The sequence below is a fragment of the Blennius ocellaris genome (genome assembly GCF_963422515.1).
Source record: "Blennius ocellaris genome assembly, chromosome: 9".
Taxonomy (NCBI): Eukaryota; Metazoa; Chordata; class Actinopteri; order Blenniiformes; family Blenniidae; genus Blennius; species Blennius ocellaris.
This window is the reverse complement of record NC_137658.1, coordinates 23,026,714-23,046,905: the sequence shown is the minus strand read 5'-3', so window position 1 is coordinate 23,046,905 and position 20,192 is coordinate 23,026,714. Positions and strand designations below refer to the sequence as shown.

Below are 20,192 nucleotides of genomic sequence, written 5' to 3'. Positions count from 1 at the left end.
GACGGCTGATCCCCCCCCCCCCCCCTCCTCCTCCCCCCCTGCTCCCTCTCTCTCTCTCTCTATGTATCTGGATGGAAGAGACCCGCATCCGACTCCCCTTCGCACGCCCTTCGCCACAGACCGGACGCGGCTCCCCGGCTCTCCTCGGACACCGTGAAGGGCGACAGCCGCGACCCCGGACGTCCGCGGAGAGCTCGCCCCGGCGCGAGCACGGCGGAGGACGGCTCGCCGCCGCATCCGTTGCCCGGGTGAAGTCGGCAGCGCTAGCGCCCTGCTAGCTGAATGTGGAGCTCCGTCCGCGGCGGCTGCCGTCGAATATCGCGGGTGTCATCTCGCGTCTGTGGCTCCCGGCGGCCGACATGAACCCGGAGTGAACCCCGCGTCGGTGTGCGGGGCGAACACTCCGTCTGGAGGGTGGAGGGTGGGTGGTGGGGTAAACGCGTCTTGCGGGCTGCGAGTGGATCCATGTAGGCTCCGGGAGCTAAGGGGCTAGCGGACTAGCTTGATGGGGACCGCCTTTCCACGGTACGAGCCGCTGGATGTCGTGGATTGTAAACACTGACGTGCCCAACACGATGACATCGACTCCTTTACGTGCCACAGCGTGTTAAAAGAAAAGCCCCGCCGCGACAATGGAGTCTTTTCTGCAGATCGCCCCCCACTCCTTGGCCATCGTGCTGTCGAGGGTGGGGGCGGCGGCGGCGGCGGCGGCAGCGGAGGCGCTGGGACCGGCGCGGGTGTCGGAGAGCGACGAGCTGCCGCGGCACCACACCGGCTACGAGATCTTCGCGGACTTCAAGGCGGAGAACACCCAGCAGCATGTGTGGAACCCCCGCGTCACCGAGGCCGTGTCCGAGACCTTCTTCCTGGGCTGGATAGACGAGCATGTGCTGCTCATCCAGGGGAAGGAGGACCACCTCGAGGTGCTGAGGGAAGGATGGATGCGGAGGTCCCTCAACCCACCTCGGGGATTCACCATCAAGTACCTCGGTAAGCAGGGCCACTGCGAGCGATTGTGAACATGGGGTGGCTGTGGGGGGAAAAAAACCAACCCAAAACAATTATGAGCCATCGGCCTATTTAAAAATGCAGTTTAAAAATAAATGAATGGATGTTGAAATGCACTACTTTATTGTCGTATACACTTCAGTGCGCAGAGCCAGGGGCCTGTAACGTCCAGACACCCTCAGTTCTCACATGAATATATAGGCACTATTAGTTAAACTTCACAAAATGCAATAGGTTTGGTCAGCTGACATGAACCTGAGTCACTGAGCCACGTCCATTACACTCAGAACACACCATCAAAATAACACCATCTCAATCACCACCACCTTGCAGGAATATTGAAGTGTGACCAAAGGTGGACTGGGGCAAAAAAAAAAGAATCAGCCCTGGTATTTGTGGCCCAGACCGGCCCACAACATTATCTGTTGGCTGAGTGAAGCACTGATTTTTGAATGCAAAGACTAAATCTGGCAAAGAGGTCAAATACACAACATCTGCAGCAGCAGCACAGACCGGTCTGATTTACCAAAAGCAAATCAAGGAGAATTCCACAATAAACAGCAAATAGAAGGATCATAGTGGCACCGATGAACAGCGTCCCAGTTAACATTTGACCTTTCCAGGTCTCTTCCTGGTTTTCCTGGCTGACAGTCTTTGATAAGGATGGGAAAGTGGATGTTGTGAGACCATCACCCTCAATAGTTGTCAGAGAGGCGATGAAGTTTGTTCTGGCTCATTGTGGTGTTATATTTTGAAAAGTCTTGAGTGGTACCAGGTAAAGTCCAATAGAATCTCAGTGTCAACATGTGGAAACACAGACAGACGCCTCTTTCCTCCCACAAGATTCAGCAGTGAGCTCGTTGAGCTGTTCTCCTTCATGGATTCTCTCATTTGTCCAATTTCGTCCACGGAATCTTCCTCAAGATCAGTGATTCTAAACCTTTTACTTTAGGAACCCAAATGTTTACTGTTGTAAACCCAGGTGACCTCCAGCAGCCCATACGAATAATAAAAAGTCTTTCCTTGTTAGTTGCAGCCAGACCAGCATCCTACTGGCCACAGTGGTGTTAGAGGTGGCATATCTTGAGTTGGAACTCCCAACATAAACCTCCTTCTGCCCCGGATGTGTGATATCAAGTTTCTCTTTCGCAGAGTTTGGCATTGAGATGAGTAAAAAGTTGAATCAAACTCCATTTCTGGGACATCGGTATGTAGCGTATAGTGGTCGTATGCTGCTTTTCAAGCCAAGGTAAATTCAGAAGGTTACACCAGAACAATCTATCATTGTAGGAAAAAAATAAAACCTCACTTATAACTTCATCAGCTATTAATTTCCTTTTTTTTTTGCAAAAGCAAGCTCATTGTCCTCAAGAGCTTCTATTTTAGCAGAGATTAAATCTTGTTCGATGGATGATTTCCTACCGGTGTATAACTGCTTTTCTTCTTTAACGTATTATTTAACGTATTAAATTACTGGTCTTTGCCCAAAATATAATTCCATGTCCTCTTTTTAGGAATCGTCCATCCACCCGTTCATGGCTAAAGTAAAACATAATTGTGTAGCGGAAAGAAAATGTGACCTGGTTCTTATTCTTTTATTCAGAATATGTTTTATTATACACTACCAGTCAAAAGTTCTCGAACACCCACATTTTGCCAGCAATTCAATTAATAGCTTTAATGGTGCACGTGTTCACAACACAGGTTGAGAAAAAAACAAAACAAAGGATACTCAAAACGGCAAAATAGTGTACATTTCACAACTGTCCGCCTTTTTCAGGGAACAAGAAATGTGTTAAAAACGTAAACCTGTTCTACAGCACTGCAACTTGACAGATAGATACATGGCTTTTTCATCCTTATGGAGGAAAACTGTTCCAGCAGAACTGGTTCGGTTGCTAGAGTGGCTCGACTCTCTCTTCGAGTCCCTATTCCTACACCGAAGTGTTCTTGAGCAAGACATTGAACCCCTCGGTCCCTTACAGCAGCTTCTATTTGTGTGTGACTTTGTGCGAGAATGAGTGAGTGCGATTAACAATGAAAAGTGTTTCGAGGACTACTTGCGCAGTGGAAAAAGCACTATGTAAATTAAAAATGTTTTTATCTATCTATCTATCTATCTATCTATCTATCTATCTATCTATCTATCTATCTATCTATCTATCTATCTATCTATCTATCTATCTATCTATCTATCTATTTTACAGTCGTGAATCTCAAAGTGCTAAAAACTACAATATAGGCTAAAAGCAGCAATTTAAAACATTTAAGAAATGTCAATAAAATCAATATGAACACTTAAAAAAAAAAAAGAAACATGAAAATATATACGAGCAGCAAAACGGACATGTTTTTCGTCCCTTTTTAAAACGATCAACTGTCTGTGGAGGCCTCAGACGTTCTGGAAGAGCAGGTGGGGGGCAGTGGAGCAGGCGGCCTGGTCTCCCATGGTACGGAGGTTGGGGTCCTCGGGATGAGGAGGTGTGAGGAGTTGTCGGAGTGGAGGGAGCGTGCTCTGCTGGGTGGGATTGGCAGTTTCTTGAGGTAGAGGGGTGCATTGCAACGGGTACCTTGGTAGGTGAGGAGCGAGATCTGCCAATGAGTTCTTGGTGGTGACGGGGAGCCAATGGAGGAGTTTCAGGACTGGTGTGATGTTGGTCATGTTTTTCTGGTTTTGGTGAGGTAATGAATGTATTGGAGTTTCTAAAAGAGTTTTGTTGGTGATGCCATAGAGGAGTGAGTTGCGGTGGCATGGATGGGCTTCTGAGCGTTAGGCAGTGTGAGTGATGGGCAGAGGGTTGCAATATTCTTGAGGTGGTAAAATGATGTTTTACGCAGGTGTTTGATGTGCGTATCAAAACAGAGGTAGGAGTTAAACCTCAGACCAAGGTTGGCGACACGGAGGAGAGAGGGATGTCCTAACTGGAAAAGTATTTGGAGGTTATGGATGATGACTGAAGCTGATGGAGCATGCCGTCGAGTATGGCCTCGGTTTTGGAGCTGTTGAGTTAGAGAACATGAAGGTTGAAAGTGGAGGTTGAAAGTGGGTGTGAAGTGGAAGCTGAGGCAGGAGAGGGACGAGGGCTCTTTTTGTTATGTACAGTTGGGTGTTGTCGGCATAGCAGTGGAAGGATATATTCTAGTGAGTTATAATTTGACCAAGAGGAAGCATGTACACTGCAAAGAGGGTTGGGCTGAGGACAGACCCTTGGGGAATGCCACAGGTGATATTCTGCATTATTAACTTGGCTCCAGCAATGGAAATGTGTTCTGTTGTGTTTGTGAGTTAAAACCGGAACCAGTCAAGAGCAGTGTCGTGAAGTCCAAGGGTGGAGCGGAGGGGGTTGAGGAGGGTGGTGTGATCTGGAGGATTAGGAGGGAGGGTGAGTCAAGCATCTGCTGCCATCATTTGTTGACCCTATCATCAGGGCTTTATTCGAGGTGGCCATGGAGTTGTGAGGAAACAACTTTTTCCACTACCTTTGAAAGAAATGAGAGGTTTGCTATGGGGCCTGTAATTTGTGAGGATTTCTTGGTCCGAGGCAGGTGTTTTAAGACCAGGCTTGATTACGGACGCTTCCATGTGGGATGGAGCAGAACTGGATTGTAGGGAATAATTGATAATGGCGGTTATAACACGTACAAGAATGGAGATATTTGTCTTGACCAGACCTCAATGGAATGGTGGTTGAGGGCGCTTGTGGTGAGCTTCATCTTCCTGACAATATCCAAGGTCTCCTGCTGGGAAACATGGAGAGGGGAACGGAGAGGCCGGAAGACCTGAATAATAATAATTATACATTTAATTTCTAATGCACTTTTCGTTTAAAAATCTCAAAGTACGACAAGCACATTCAAAATAAGCAACACTATTAAAATTAAGACTTATATAAAGGGTCATTAAAGGGGTAAGTCTGCAGATGCTTTTTAGAAGAATCAACAGTCTGTGGTATTCTGAGGTGGCTGGGTCGGGAGTTCCACAGGTGTGCAGAATGTGTCTTCCGGTTTGGGGTTTGCCGAGTGAGGAGTTCTTTGAGGTTAGGTGAGGCATTTCCATAAAGGTACTGGTGTGTGATGAGAGAGATTCTGTGGTTTTATTCTGGCAGGGATTGGAAGTCAGTGCAGAGTGGTGTGCTCATGTTTTCTCAGTGGGATTGTAGCAGCACTGTTCTGGATAGTTTGGATTTGATTCGTTTGTTTTTAGGTCCTGTATTCTATCAAAAGGCCTTTCTGCATGTTGTTTTCACAGTTGTCTCGCCAACAACTGAGCTGCTCTTAACCAGATTTGTAGTGAACTTATTTGAGGTACAGTGCTTTTATTTCAGTTTCAAATTGAAGTGGTTCATTCATTTGTTTCCTCTTTTTTTGGTAACGTGTTGCTATAGTTTGTGGTCCACCTGTTCTCTGCTGTTTCTACTCCAGTTGCTTCAGTTCAACCTGTGCGTGTTCTATTGTTTTTTCTTTTTTATATTTACTTGCCATTAATTAAAAATGATTAATTATTATTTGATAAAGCAGCAACATGTGTATAGCAAGTTGTCAACTTGCCTTGATGAGAATCTGCTCTGATTGTCCTTATTCAAGCTTTTTGTGCAATTAACTTCAAGGTGTGGTGGATAAATACTACAAAATAAAATGATACAACCAACACAAAAACTGTGGTATTTTGTAAATATGATAATAGATGGTAATCCACTGTGTACTTGTATGTCTTTCTACTTACCTTTATGTTATTCTTCTGTCTCCTCGCTGGGCCTTTTCCCTCTTTGCAAAGAAACTTTCCAAAGACGTCTGTTTTTTTACTAATTTTGCTGCTTGTGGGTTTAATATCAGCGCTAATGTATCACGTGACCCAGACCAGCGTGAGTCATAGACGGATATAAAGGAGAGACTTCGGTCATTTTTCAAAATAAAAGAATGTTCAGACTCACATAATGAATAAAACGGAAATAATGTATGTTATTTGTTCTTTCTGTGCGGCCCGGTACCGGTCCGTGGCCCGGGGGTTGGGGACCGCTGGTCTGCAAAATTAGTAAATATATTCGTATGTAGTCTGAGCGTGCTCTGTTTTCTGTCTTTAGTCTTAAATTGCATTCATAAAAGTTTATTCTCTCAGTCCTGAATAGCGTCACTCTCTGACTACTGCAGCATGATGTCCGCTGTTTGACTTTCAGGATCAAAAGTTTATTTATGTGTTTGTTTATAATGACAGTTGAAACTGATACGTCGCTATTTTTAGATACTGCGGGGTAGCGCTCAACCCCACTGTGACTTATGGTCAAGTTGAGCACATGTGTTCCTCTTCTGTTGCTCATATATGGGTTCTCTTGACTCAATAAAGGCTAATATAAAAAATTAGGGTACGTGTCCCTGCACTCTGCAGGCTGGAAAGCCTCTTTTGTTTTCATGTTGCTTAGAATGTGGACACACAGAATTGTTTAACTTCTTTAATTTCTGTTGATCATAGCTCCAGGAGAGTGTGTTCTGATGGAGGGAGAGAGAAATTGAGGCTGGATGGATCATTTGAAGTATTGGCTGGCAGATGATTACCGTATTTTCCGGACTATTGAGCGCACCTGGATATAAGCCCTACCGGCAAAATAAAAAAATCTATTTCATTTTTTCTTTTCCATTATTTCATCTAATTTTAAAGATACATCAGATGGATTTCCTCATTCCAATGCTGTCATATTTCTAACTGATTAGTGAGTGAATTCATTCATTTACGTTGATTTGGCAATCTAACTGATGTATTGTAACAAAAATTAAAACAACAATAGTACTACTAAGTTTATTTATACACCCGTTTTTATACTTCAAATACAACAGACCACAATTTAAAACAATAAAATGAATGAAACAAGAACAGAAACAAACGCAGCATTTGAAACAACTATTTAAAAAGTAGCAAACTGTAAATCTCTGCCTGTATTCCTGTCTGTCTCTCTCAGGGTGTAAATAATTAAGCCCCGTTTCCACCGCACTTGTGCGGGAATGGACGGGTATAGTCCGTTACGGTTCGGGTTTCCACCGCAACAATTTGGGATTTTCCCGAAACAGTCACTCCAAAGGTTGACGCTTTTCTGTTGGGGTACTCAGGACCATAGAACAGGTCTGATTATGAGGAGCCGTCTGCTGATTCCTCAACATTTTAATATGTCGGCTGTATGAATCCTCTGTTGTTAACATATTCAGCTTTGTACTGGTTGTTTTTTTATTCTTTGCTGTGTAACTTTGATGTTGTTCGCGAAAGAGACATTAGGACAATGTGAGGGTCTGTGTGACGTCATCATCTCACAAGAAACTTGTTCTATCTTTAAATCCTCAGAATCACTTTATTAATCCCCGGGGAAATTCTTTCCCAACGCAGCACAACCAGCAGTGTTTCCAGCACAAACGATTGGGACTATTTTCAGGGAGTGTTTCGTGGAGTAGGACGCAGCTTCACGGAGGCGTGAATCTCCTGCTACGGCACGGAGGAGCTGCTGTTCACTGTTTTCATGCCAGTGGCGTCTGGCGGCAGAGCGACCGCCTCACTTTACAAACATCTACATTGCTGTGTTGCTTTGCGCTGCTTTGAGTGTAAAATAGGTCCAAATAGGGACGTGTTGTCCAGACAATTCGGACAGCACAGTGCTGCGACGTTAGCCAGCTCGCCGGCTGCAAACTGTGGATTGGAGGCGGGTCTCAACGAGATGCAGAGTTAATGAGTCAGGAAATCCATTGGATTTCCAGGCTGGATCGGAAATTGCCGATCGCTGAATGATATCCGTATCTGAACCGGATACCGATCGGCCCCATCCCTACTGCTGGAAAACCTTTTCAGGTGACTACGTCATCAAACTCATCCAGATATTGCCAAGAGAGGGAAAAGGGTGGCTGTTTTGAAGAATTGAAAATATAAATGTTTTTTTTTTTTTTTTATTATTATTCTTATTTTGATGGGACAGTGCATATTAATGTCCCAAAAAATCTCTGTTCAATCAATGTTAGGGCAGTGACACTAGTAAGCGACCAGGCTGTGAAGCAGTACTCAATGTGAGAGCGGATCATGTAGTGGTCGCATTTTGTGGTGATGTAATAAAATACCAAAAAGTTAAATGTTATCATTTTGGTAACTTTTTTGATTTATATTTTTTTTAAAATGCAGTTCAAGGAGTCCAAGGTAGTTAAAGTGAGTTACCACCTCCAACTCTTCCCCATCTAAGGACCTGCTTTGAGTTGCTTCACACTTTAATGTTTACTACACAATTCAATGTGTTTACTCATAGTTTTCAGGCCTACAGTTAATAAATATCCATAGAAATAAGGACACAATATTGAATGAGGTGTGTCCAAACCTTTGTATCATAGTGTTCAAGTGTTTTGGGAAGAGATGAGAGCTTTATTGAAGATTCATATTTCAAGGATTCATATCCAGGTATAGATCCAACATAATTGCAGTCAATTTAAAAATACATTCCTACATATTGATGTACATGTTGTATGCCAACACATGTTCAAAGCATGTAAGACAATGAGAGAGAAATTGTTTATGTCGTCTTTAAGTGTACAGTTCTGGTGATTTATCAGTGCATTTACATGTAAACCTTTTGGTTCCGTAACCATTGACCATTTAAAATACCATTTTACTGACTTTAATAGAATGATTCTGCTTTTAAAAAGTAAACTTTGTGGTCTTTAACAATATTAGCCAACATCGCAGCAGATAGAGAACATGTGACGCTTTTCTTCATTTGAGTTGTTTTCTGCATTTTGACATGGAATTAAAATGGAAGAAATTAAACTGTGAGAGAAAAACGTTTGCCTTTTCAGTTATGATTCCACACGTCGCATCTGTGAGTGACTTTGCAAAGCAAGTCATTTCTGGCATATTAATCATCTCGAAAGACAAATAAAACACTGGTTGCATTGCGTATTTGCACAAAGTGCAGTGAAGCCTGAACTGACCCAGCTCCTCGGTGTGGGAGCTGACACCCCCGAACACCCCCACATGGTTGAAGGCCAGATTCTTTCAAGGACAGGTTTTCACATACAGTTATTTGGATTAATCAGAGATTAAAAAAAATGCAGAGCTCCTCTTGTGCTCATGCAATCAGTGACTTAGGCCTCCAGTAGGGCTTGATCCGAATCAATCCACCCATCAAAAACTTGTTATGGCCATAAAAACCACATTATGATGCATAAATGCAGTATAAAGAGCCTTTGCATCACAGATAGATACTTGTGTAACCAGAATAAATGGCTTTACTGTAGAAATAAACCCGGGATGCACAACTCTCCTGCTGAAGCTCGGCTATATCAAAAAAACATAAATTATAACCTCATAAAATTGTAATATTATTTAGGGAAATCCATGACATGCATGACAGGACGGAAATGTGCTTAAACAATGAATATACAACCAAATTCATTTTTTTCTCCTCCTTCTGCTATTCTGGGTTGACAAAACCCCTATTAAATCCACACAACTATATATTTTTGCTCGTGCAGCTTACTACAGAGGCAGTTAGCTTGCGCTGGTGAGTAAAGTTGACGATCCGATCAGAGAGCTTGAATATGCTAAAGTAGCCATACACCTTCTACAAGGCTCCGAACCGCCAACTCAAAATCTAATTGGTTGAAGCAACCGTGTGATCAGTACTTTATGAATCGTGTTCATTTTGTCATTCTCACTGCGTATGCATAGATTCTTTTTAAACAGGCGAATGCAGGAAACGTTTTTTTTATGACAGATCTGTCAGGCCGGTAACCTGATAAAGACCGGCACGTCATCACATGTAAGATGACGCTCTGAGGAAGGCCCAAACATGTCACCCAGGTAAAAAAAACTAAACGTTTCCTGCATTTACCTGTCGCTTAAAAATAATCTGTACATATGCAGCCAGTGCTTATTTCTGCTGCAGAGGCCTGTAGTACTGACTGCGAAGGCCCAGGCATATTTCAATGACCCTGGCAACAGATGATGGCTGAAATGTGATTGATTAAAAGCTTTAAAGGTCCCATATTATACAGTTTTTCCAACAATGCCAATTGGGTTTCGGCAGTCTCTAAATGTTCTATTCAAAGTAGGGATTCTCCGATCAGGTTTGATGCTGCCGATCACCGACACCGATCACATGGATTGGCTGTAAAATGTTCAATGTAGTCATGATGAGTGCTACTGGTGAGATGATTTGCAAAAAGGTACCAAAAAAACTCACATTAATTTAGACAAAAGCATGTTTTTACTTTTTCAAGAGAAAAAAATACAAGAACTGAGCAGAGAGAATACAGCAACTATTCAGTCAACGGCCAACTGAAGAACACTTAGAATTACCTGCTATCAGTAACACAATCTTGTACATTTTTCTTGCAAGTTTCTCCGTTTGCGAGATGAATAAAGGCTCAATCAACAGATTGACAACATTAAGGCTCTCAACATGCAAAACAGTGCAGAACATCAAATAAATAAAAGGCACTATATCTCACGACACTGCCTAAATCAAATAATGTCAATAACAAAGGATGCGTTCAAAGTCAAATGCAGGTTGCATTCAAATTAACTCTCATAAGTTGGTAAATCAAAAATACCTGAGAGCATGGCTTGTGAAGCTCTGTTGTGCACTGTCCAAGAAAATAGATATTGAGTGCTTCCCTTTCTTCTAATTTCTAAAATAAATAATATAATGGGTCTGTTACTCCACATATAAAATAAAATAGACCATTGGTCACTTAAACAACAACATAAATGGAAATGAATGTGGCTCAAAAATCACTTTGAAATGTATTAACAGAAATACTTTTTTTTTTTTTTTTTTTAGTTCCGTCATCTTGTCTGTTTAAGAAACTCTTAGGCTTCTTAAAAGTTCTCCTCACTACTTCTAGTGGTTTTCCACCTTAGGAGCACTTTTTCTTTTATCTTGGTAAGGACAAAATCTTAGAAAAGTCTTAAAATTCGAGGAATTCTAAGATTTTTCTAAAGAGTGACGTCACTAAGAGCGACTTCTCGCCTCAGGGATGAGGGCTGATGGTGGAGGACTTTAGGCAGGGTGGGATGAAGCACTGGGACCAATTAAATGACCAATGGCGACCAATTACGTTTCATAGGTTTATCAATAATATTACAAAATATGGATCATTGCGATCGTGCTTCACTTTCCTGTGTTTTGGTTTCGCTGGTGCCCCTGTTAACTGGTGACGTCTGACCCACGCCATTAGTCGCAGCGGATGTTAAAACAAGAAAAACTGTATGACACTTTAATTGAAGTGGGTCTAAATGGTGTTTGCCAAGACAGCCATTGATTTTGGTCAGATTTTGATAATTTGCTGTGACAAGAGGACCCTCTCAGAAGCTGGTCACCAGTTAGCAGGGAAACCAGTTAATCCAAAACACTGCTGCCCTGAGACGGCTTGACAATCGAAGCGGGTTGCTCCGTCGAGCTCCCGCTGAATCCTCTGGTCGACCACCAAACAAACAAACAAACAAACAAACAAACAAACAAAAATCACCTGCACATCTGCGTCTATCTCTGTTGTTGACCGTTTTTGTTGTGATCGGGTTTAAAAAATGACAGGGTGAATGAGACACTCCTGTCTCATCTGTGTAGTGAAGCACTGGCCAATCAGGTGCCGACGTCCCATTGTCTGCTTGACTGAGCTTAGATAGATAGATAGATAGATAGATAGATAGATACTTTTTTCATCCCCATGGGGAAATTCACAGTTCCAGCAACAGAAATTAGTTTGCTTAATATAGAAAACAAAAGCTTAGTATACACAAGAGTCTGGTACCCATGGGTACTAGGGCCTCCTCAGTACCCTAGTCCAGTTTTTTTTTTTGTTTTTTTTAACTTATAACTCCCTTGGAGGAGTTAAACAGCCTCATGTCATGAGGGAGGAAACATTTTCAGTCTGTCAGTGGAGCAGGACAGCGACGGCAGCCTGTGACTGAAGCTGCTCCTTTGCCTGGAGGTGGCGCTGTACAGTGGGTGCAGTGGGTTGTCCATGATGGACGGGAGCCTGTCCAGCGCCCGTCTTTCAGACACAGATGTCAGGCTGTCCAGTTCAGAGCCTGCCTTCCTCACTATTTTGTCCAGATGTGTGGCGCCCTTCTTCTTGATGCTGCCCCCCCCCCCCCCCCGTCCAGCACACTGTAGTGTAGAAGAGGGAGCTCGCCACTACAGGGTGATAAAACATCTACAGGAGCTTCTTACAGATGTTGAAGGATGTCAGCCTTCTGAGGATGTACATCCAGTCCTTGTGCTCTCCTTGCTTGGCGCCTCATTGTAGCGCAGGGGTGGGCAATCCTGGTCCTCGAGAGCCGCAGTCCTGCACGTTTTAGATGTTTCCCTGCTCAAACACACCTGTTGTCATGATGAGGCTCTGCAGAAAGCTTGACAAGGAGCCACTAATTGCTGTCAGCTGTATTGATGTGAGGAGACATCTAAAATGTGCAGGGCTGCGGCCCTCGAGGACCAGGATTGCCCACCCCTGGTCTAGCGGGTACCACAAAAGTACCTGGTAGTGGAAAGTATGACGTAGTGGAAAAGTACGGTGGTCTGGATGCGCAAAATACGACAAACTTCAGAAAACCCTTCCAAATCGAGAAAACACTTCCCAATCAAACACACACTTCCCAGACCAAAAAACACTTCCACATAGAGAAAATGCTTCCCAATCCAAAAAACACATCTGAATAACAAAATCACTTCCAAATCCCCAAAAGATACTTCCAAATCCATAAAACACTTCCAAATTCACCACAACACTACGTCCACCATTGCTGCGGCCCTTCACTTTTCCCTCTCCCATCTGGAAAATAAAAGCTCCTCCATCAGGATGCTCTTCAGTGACTACAACACAGTCGTCCCCCACAAGCTCAGGGGTCATGTTGGGGTCCACATCAGCGAGGACCTCACCTGGACCCTCAACGCCACACAGCTGGTGAAGGAAGCTCAACATCGGCTGTACTTCCCGAGGAGGCTGAGGACATTTAGCACGTCCCCCAAAGATCCTCAGCAACTTCTACAGCCGCATTGTTGAGACCACCTTGGCCAGCTGCACCACCGTGTGGTACGGCAGCACCACTGTCACAGACCACAAATGCCCGCAGAGAGTGCTGGAGACTGCTGCAAAGATAATCAATGAGGACCCCCACTCACCCCAACATGGACTGTTCACACTTCTACCCTCAGGCCGGAGGTACAGAAGACCACGAGACTCAAGAAGTCTTTCTTCACCCTCTGCTTTCAGACTCATAAACAGCTGACAGGAGTCCAATGGACTATTCATGCCTCCCTGCACAACTTCTGTACCATATATGTGCTTTAGATGCACACGTGTACAGTTCACATCTCATCCATCGACTGCTTACTACCGCGCACGTTTATGTACAGACCGTAGCATTTTTTTGTACTTCCACCTAACATTTTTTATATATTGTATATTCACTTCTATATGATAAACACTTTGAATCTTGAATTTTGAAACGTATACCTGCTGACAGCAAGGGTCGTCAAATGGTTGGACAATGACCGCCTCACCACTGATTGGCTGAAGCACAGTCCGTTTCTGTAACAAGAAGTCCTTCCTGGTCACTGAAGCACGGTCTGCGGTCCGTGGATGAGAAACTGTCTTCCATCGTGAAGAGACGAGATATTTGGTCGTCATTGTGGCCACCAGGTACTGACGGTAGGTCGAGGCTTCATTCAAGCTTTGGTGGTTCATTTAAAACACGGTTCATTATTCCAGGCTTCAATGGCACACGGTGCTCGGGTAGGACATCTAGTGGTCACTGAAATGACATGCAATGGAGATGTGTTGTTGAGAGGTTCATCATCGATTGCTTTGGATTTGATTGAACATGCGCTTTCATGTTCAGTGGATTATTGTACGGTTTCTCGTGGATACAATTATAATGAGTCACTGGCAGCACGTCCAGTCGGTGTCAACTCTGCCGTCAGCAGGTGCCTTACGTTTCCGTTGTGGTGAATTTGGAAGTGTTTTCTCTATTTGGAAGTGTTTTTTGGGGATTTGGAAGAGTTTTCTCTTTCTTTTTTATTCTTTTCTTCAAACACCTCAGTTTCACATTTCCATCTCATAAAGGTCTCGGAGAATCAGTGATCATCCTAGGTGTTCTGCATTTTTGCATTTTAGGCCACATCCACATGAGCCAAAATGATCTTCCAAATGTGGAATTATAGAGAATCAATAATACAAAAATATACAAAGGTAGTCATATTCTTTTTTCCGTCTTGTCTCTGCTTATTCCATCTTGTCAATGGTTCTCCTGTTTTGTCTTTGTCTTTTCCATTTGCTTTTCGTCATTTACTGGACGAGTCAAGCCGTCTGGAAAAGACAAAAGTAATACAATGCAAATCAGCGAGGGCTGTGGGCGGAGCTTCCTGATACCTGATCACACCATCCCTGCTTGAAGGACGTCATGTTGAGCAATTTTTGTTCATGCCAATAGGTGGCACTGCTGCATTAAGAAGAAGTTTGAAGTATTTAATTTATTTTTCCTTTTACACATTTCTACGGAGCCCCTCTGGTGACATTGTAAATAGAATTTATTTGCTTTGGTAACAAAAGTATTTTTGTTTTAAGAATCCGCTGGTTTTGTTGGTGTTTGGTGTAATATGGGCGTTAGGGTTAACCCTAACCCTTATATTTCCGGGTTTACCAATGAACGAGACACGGCATTTGGGACTTGAGAGGAAACATATATTCGCTGTGTGACTAAGGCCGGCATACAGTGGCTATGTAGTAGCTTCTTCTCAATTCCTCCATATCCGTCATATTTAACTTTCCCTCTTTTACTTCAAATAAACCTGCATATGCGTCTACTTCCTGCTACTACATAGTAAGCAAGAAAAAAACCCAACAAATTTGACAATAAATCTAAAGTAATATAATAAATAAACCTCTGTAGAAATGAACAGAATACAACATGCATTATTCTGTGGCAATTAGACAAGAAATGACCAGTAACATTTTTGTGATTGAAATTAAAATTCTCCCTTATTAAAGGTTTCACAACCAGGGTGAATGAATTGAAAACATGACATCCATTCAAAGTTATCACATGCTGTGTTTGCATAGGTTTCTGCATATTGGCAGTATTTTGTCCCCTCGATGAAATATCCACTTTGTAAGTATTGCAAGTTGCCCTGTTGTCATCTCTTCTTGCGAACTGTGACCAAACTTTTGAGCCTTTGTGTGGCTTAATGCGCCATGTTTCCTGCTGGCTGCACTGGTGAATGATGTTGCCACGCACGTTGCATAGTGTGTGTCATTCATGCCCACTGGAATGAATAAGGAATTGTTTGCAAAATTTGCCAATGATAACAAAGGATTCAAACACAGAGAACCTGTTCTCATTCCCATCCTGATAGAGGGGCTGTAGACACGACACGGGCGAGAGCTACAATAAAATGTCCTGTAGAACCACTACAGAGCAGCCGTAGGACCACGACAGAGGGGCTGTATAGCATCTGGAGAGGGACTATCGTGCAACATTTGACTGCAGAACTGCAGGTAGAATTATGTATGTGCACAACTGTGGTAAAACCAGGGAATATAGAGAATTATGCCAATCTCATTATGTAGGCACTTCAGTGTAGTCCAATGTGTTGCTTATATAACGTTGTAGGATGGTGTGTGTGTGTGTGTGTGTGTGTGTGTGTGTGTGTGTGTGTGTGTGTGTGTGTGTGTGTGTGTGTGTGTGTGTGCGTGTGTGTGTGTGCGCGTGTGTGTGTGCGCGTGTGTTCGTGTGCATGCATGCATGTCTGTGTCTTTGTCTCTTTGTGTGTGCGTCTGTGTGGTAGAGAGTTTGCATGTGCACATGGAACTAAAGCTCCATGTTCTAACTGGGTCAACAGAACCCAGCTGCAGCACTGCAGTGTGTGTGTGTGTGTGTGTGTGTGTGTGTGTGTGTGTGTGTGTGTGTGTGTGTGTGTGTGTGTGTGTGTGTGTGTGTGTGTGTGTGTGTGTGTGTGTGTGTGTGTGTGTGTGTGTGTGTGTGTGTGTGTGTGTGTGTGTGTTCGTTCATGTGGGTGTCTAAATGTAGTAATACAAAAGGTACAACAAGGGATGCGTTGTCATGGCAACCTTTTCTGTAGCCCGCCCACCCGCTTTTTATGTCAGTGAGTATTATACGGTGAGGGAGGAAATAAACATGGCTGCAGACTGAGGTAGTGTGTGATTGGTCACACCCCCTTGTCTTTGTGTGGTGCAAGGGATTGTGGGTATCCCTGAACTGAATGCTGGTTTGTGAGTGTGAGAAAGAAGGGGGAGGAGCAGAGAGTGTGTGGGGAGGGAGGAGGGAAAGGAGGATGAGCCAGTGTGTGAGTGCAAGAGGGAGAGAGAGAGAGAGAGAGAGAGCTACGCGCAAACAGCAGACGCTAAAGGGCAAAGCTTTTGGATTTGATTCTGATTCTCTGGTACGGACCGGATTACTGTCAGCTGAGGTACGGATGTGCTTCTCACCTTATCGTCCCTCCATCCATCTCTGGCTCCCTCACTCAATGCGTTAGCTAGACTATTAGCAGCAGCTCCTGTGTAGCATTAGTAGCATAGCGTCAGAGAGGTAAAAAAAAAAAGAATTCTGACACAAGGAGTGATAGGGAGGCAAATACAAACCAGTTACAAGCAAGAGAGGTAGCAGAGGGTTTTCAGAAGCATACAAAGTGTCGGGATGGAGGGAAGGGAGAAATGGAATGGAAGAGAGGGAGGGAGAGCATGACAAAAGGAGGGGGTGTGGTTTAGTGCTGTGGACAAAGGAGGTTGGCTGATTGTTTACTACCACTGCAGTGAGAGACATGGACAATCAATGCCCCATGGCTCCCCTCCTCTTACCCTATCTTTTCTATCTCTTCTTCATCTTTTATGTATTTTTTTGTCCCTGCTGAGGATTTAGTTTCTTCTTCTCCAGGGTAGCTCGCTCCCCAGTTCTCTGCTTTTGGACAGTCTGGTAGTAACGGAGGCAGGAGGTGCTACAAAATGGCTCTTTACCTACAGGACTGGAGCAAAAACTAAAGAGCAGCACAGAACCTTTTAGACCATCAGTCAAGCCCCACAGTTCCAACTGTATCCTGGTGTCATGACTTCATCAGCTGGAGTTCACGAATGACTTAGAACCACAAAGTTCTACACAATTTGTAGTTCAGTGGTGAACAATTGTCCCTGAAATGCGTTGTGTCTTTAATCGCAGTCTTCAGTTCAATTGTGTCCACGTTGGGCAATTTGTGTACATACCTCGTAATATTTAAAAATCCAAGATGAGGGCATACCATAGTGTGCTGAAACAACATCGGTGGCAGTGACTCAATAGAATGGTGAACTAAAGTAAAATAGGCTAGCTCTGAAATCATGATTGTTAAAGTGTCAACAGTGCCGATTATCGAGTCCTGCCTACCTGGGAGAAGCCACATAATCAAATGTGGTATGTGTCCTCCTACCCTGTCCTGAATTCAGAAGGGAAGTGGATTTAGGGATGAAGGAGTTTCTTGTACCTGTTACTTTTCATCCAAGGAAGTCTGAACCAAAAGCTGGAGCTCTTTATATAAGGGATGGAAGCTGTTGGGAGCCGTTGGAAAGGATAGCATAACTCTTCCTGTTGTACAGATCTGTCTGCAGTGATTTCTGAACTTCTATTAACACAATTCCTTGACAATGTGTTTCACATCATTAACATTCACACAATGATATTGTAGGGATTTCGTACCTCATGAGGATCACTAGATACCATCTATGTTGTGCAGTCCACCCACGGGTACCATAATGTTGCATTTGGCTATAAATAATGATTAATAATGATCAAAGATAGTTATTAATTGTTATTGAACATTTAATATGATGTGTATCACCCTCAGAGCACCACCTGTTTAACAGGAAATGATAGTCAATTCAGTTTTATCAGTCTCATAAGATATACTAAACAGTTAATTGTGAATTTTAATTAATAGTTATATTCATTACAACTACCAGAATTAACAGTAAAGCTTGAAGCATTTTGGAGTTCTTGACACAGAAGAGGTCGACATTTCTTTCACCTTTTGTGAATGGAACTACAAAACAAGATGGCGGATCACGAGAAACTACATTCCAATGGAGGTTATCAGAGAGCAGGAAGTCTGTCCTGGGTCTCCACCATGTGCTGGAGAACAATGGAACATGGAAGCTAGTTGTTAGCATCTGCTTCCTGTGTGTCTCTGCTAAAGGACCATTTCTAGAATGAGTTGATGTGAATGCGACTTGCTCTGTAAAACGTCAGGAGTCGTCAGATGGTGTTCAGTTACTATGTGATGTTGTCTTTGATGTGATATGTGTAGGATGCGAATTGGGGAAGCGCCGATACCGATATTATTCCGATACCACAGCTGTTTGCTTTATTATTATTATCATTATTGTTGATTTTATGTGAGGCTGTAATAAACTCCTCTCTGCAGTAAAGTATGCATGTATTCTCTCAAATTGCAACTTGAGGTTAGTATAAGTATAACTTCCCTAACATGCTAAGCTGGCTTCGCTCGCTGGTTGCAAATTGTGGACAATGGATTTCCACATGGATCCGTGAATTACGTGCATGTCGGAACCTGATACCGATACTGGATCAGATCAGCCCTATGCCTAATGCGAGTTAGCAAGTTAGTAAAGCAAAGATTAGCATGCAGACACTGTGTCTGTGGCAGAGCTAACGCTGATTTACAGGTTAATAACTGCTCCTATTATCATTATCTATAGAACTCAATCACTGTAATAGAATCTAATATCATTATCAATAGAACTCAGTCACTGTAACACAGTGCTTCTCAAATGGTGGGGCGTGGTGGGGTGTCAGGGGGGGCGTGAGGCAGGTGCAACTTTCAGTATTAGTGTCTTTATTCATGCTTGAACGATAAAAAAAGGGCCTCCAGCTCATTTTATTAATTTATTTTGATAATCAGGTGATTGTATGCAGATTGCTGGTGCCAGCAAATCATACAGTGGTTTATACAGATAAATAAATTAATATTATCAAGTTCTCAATGGTAGTACAATTTGGGGGGGGGGGGGGGGGGGGACATTTTTTTGTCCTCTAGGGGGGGCCTGACAGAAAATAATTGAGAACCACTGCTGTAACAGAATCAACACATCTTCATAAAAGTTAAAGTTCTATCATAGCATCAGGTTTAACTAATCTCAAGAATTTGCCCAGTTGTTGTTTCCACTTCCTTGATGTCTTGAAGGAGTTCAGTTGTTGTCCTGCTGGAGGGAAGCTGGTGTCTTCTCCTGTAGTTAGCACCTCCTGCTAACTGTGGTTAACTGGTTCTGCAGGCTGAGGAGGAGAAGATGAAGTTGGTGATTCAGTAGCAGTCATTCTGGTTGTTCCTTTTGTCCAGACTGAGGAGCTGGTCACTCAGGTCTGTGATGGTTTTCCTGCTTGTTGAGGAAACACAGAGGTTCTGTGAGGCGTCATTTCCCCGGTCTCATCCTGAAGGAACCGGTTGGATTTCCTGGTTGATGGGAGATCAGACTCTGGGTGCTGGTCTCTGGATCAGGGGAAGGTCTGACCCTCCTGGTCGGGTCAGCAGAGGAGCTGAGGCCTTTGGTTGCAGGCCTCTTGTGTTAGCTCTATGCAAACGCTGGGTTAGCTGCCTCCATCAACCCACTTCCTCCATCGAAGAACGGGAGCAAAAGCTATTTTTAGAGAATTTCTGCAAATGCTTTTGATGAAGGTTTGAGGGGTTTCACGGTGTGATACCCTGAGAGCCTCAACCAATCGATGACTGGCTGACCGCATGGGGGGGAAGTCAGTCTCCTTTGAGCAGAAGGGGGGGATGCATGCATGGGTCTGCAGTGGCAAAAGGACCCCCCCCCCCCCCCCCCCCCCCCCCTGCTGTGAGATGCTCAGGGAGATTCTTGAGTCAGACTGCACATGTCATGACTGTACATCATGGCAAATGAAGATTGTCTTTCCTTAGAAATGAACCAACTTTCTGTGGTCTTGTGAGATCCTCTTCACATATGAATATACAGCCTCAGTCCAGTTAGTGCTACAAATACTGTGTTCAGGTATTCCTTGACAAGGATCTATCTTTCTAAGTAGGAATCCATTTTGAGTTGTAGTTTTGTTGTCAAGTTTTTCCATTCAGTCCACAGTTCCAAGTCTCTGTATCCACTAATATAATGTGGGCAGGTGAGGTTTCAGCCAATTTACCATA

General features: G+C 43.6%; 1 protein-coding gene across 2 annotated transcripts in view; it reads left to right on the top strand.

Annotated features, from left to right (window-relative positions):
* Nucleotides 1-514: 514 nt before the first annotated feature.
* LOC308134242 (storkhead-box protein 2-like) overlaps nucleotides 515-20,192 on the top strand; it is a 45,881-nt gene continuing 26,203 nt past the window's right edge. The window contains exon 1 of one of the 2 annotated variants that reach the window (XM_080501897.1): nucleotides 515-990. In XM_080501897.1, the coding sequence (XP_080358023.1) occupies nucleotides 633-990 (358 nt within the window). In that variant the 5' untranslated portion in view covers nucleotides 515-632. Of the gene's footprint in view, nucleotides 991-16,355; nucleotides 16,458-20,192 lie in introns of those variants that run through there. The other variant, XM_080501898.1, reaches the window with a different exon arrangement.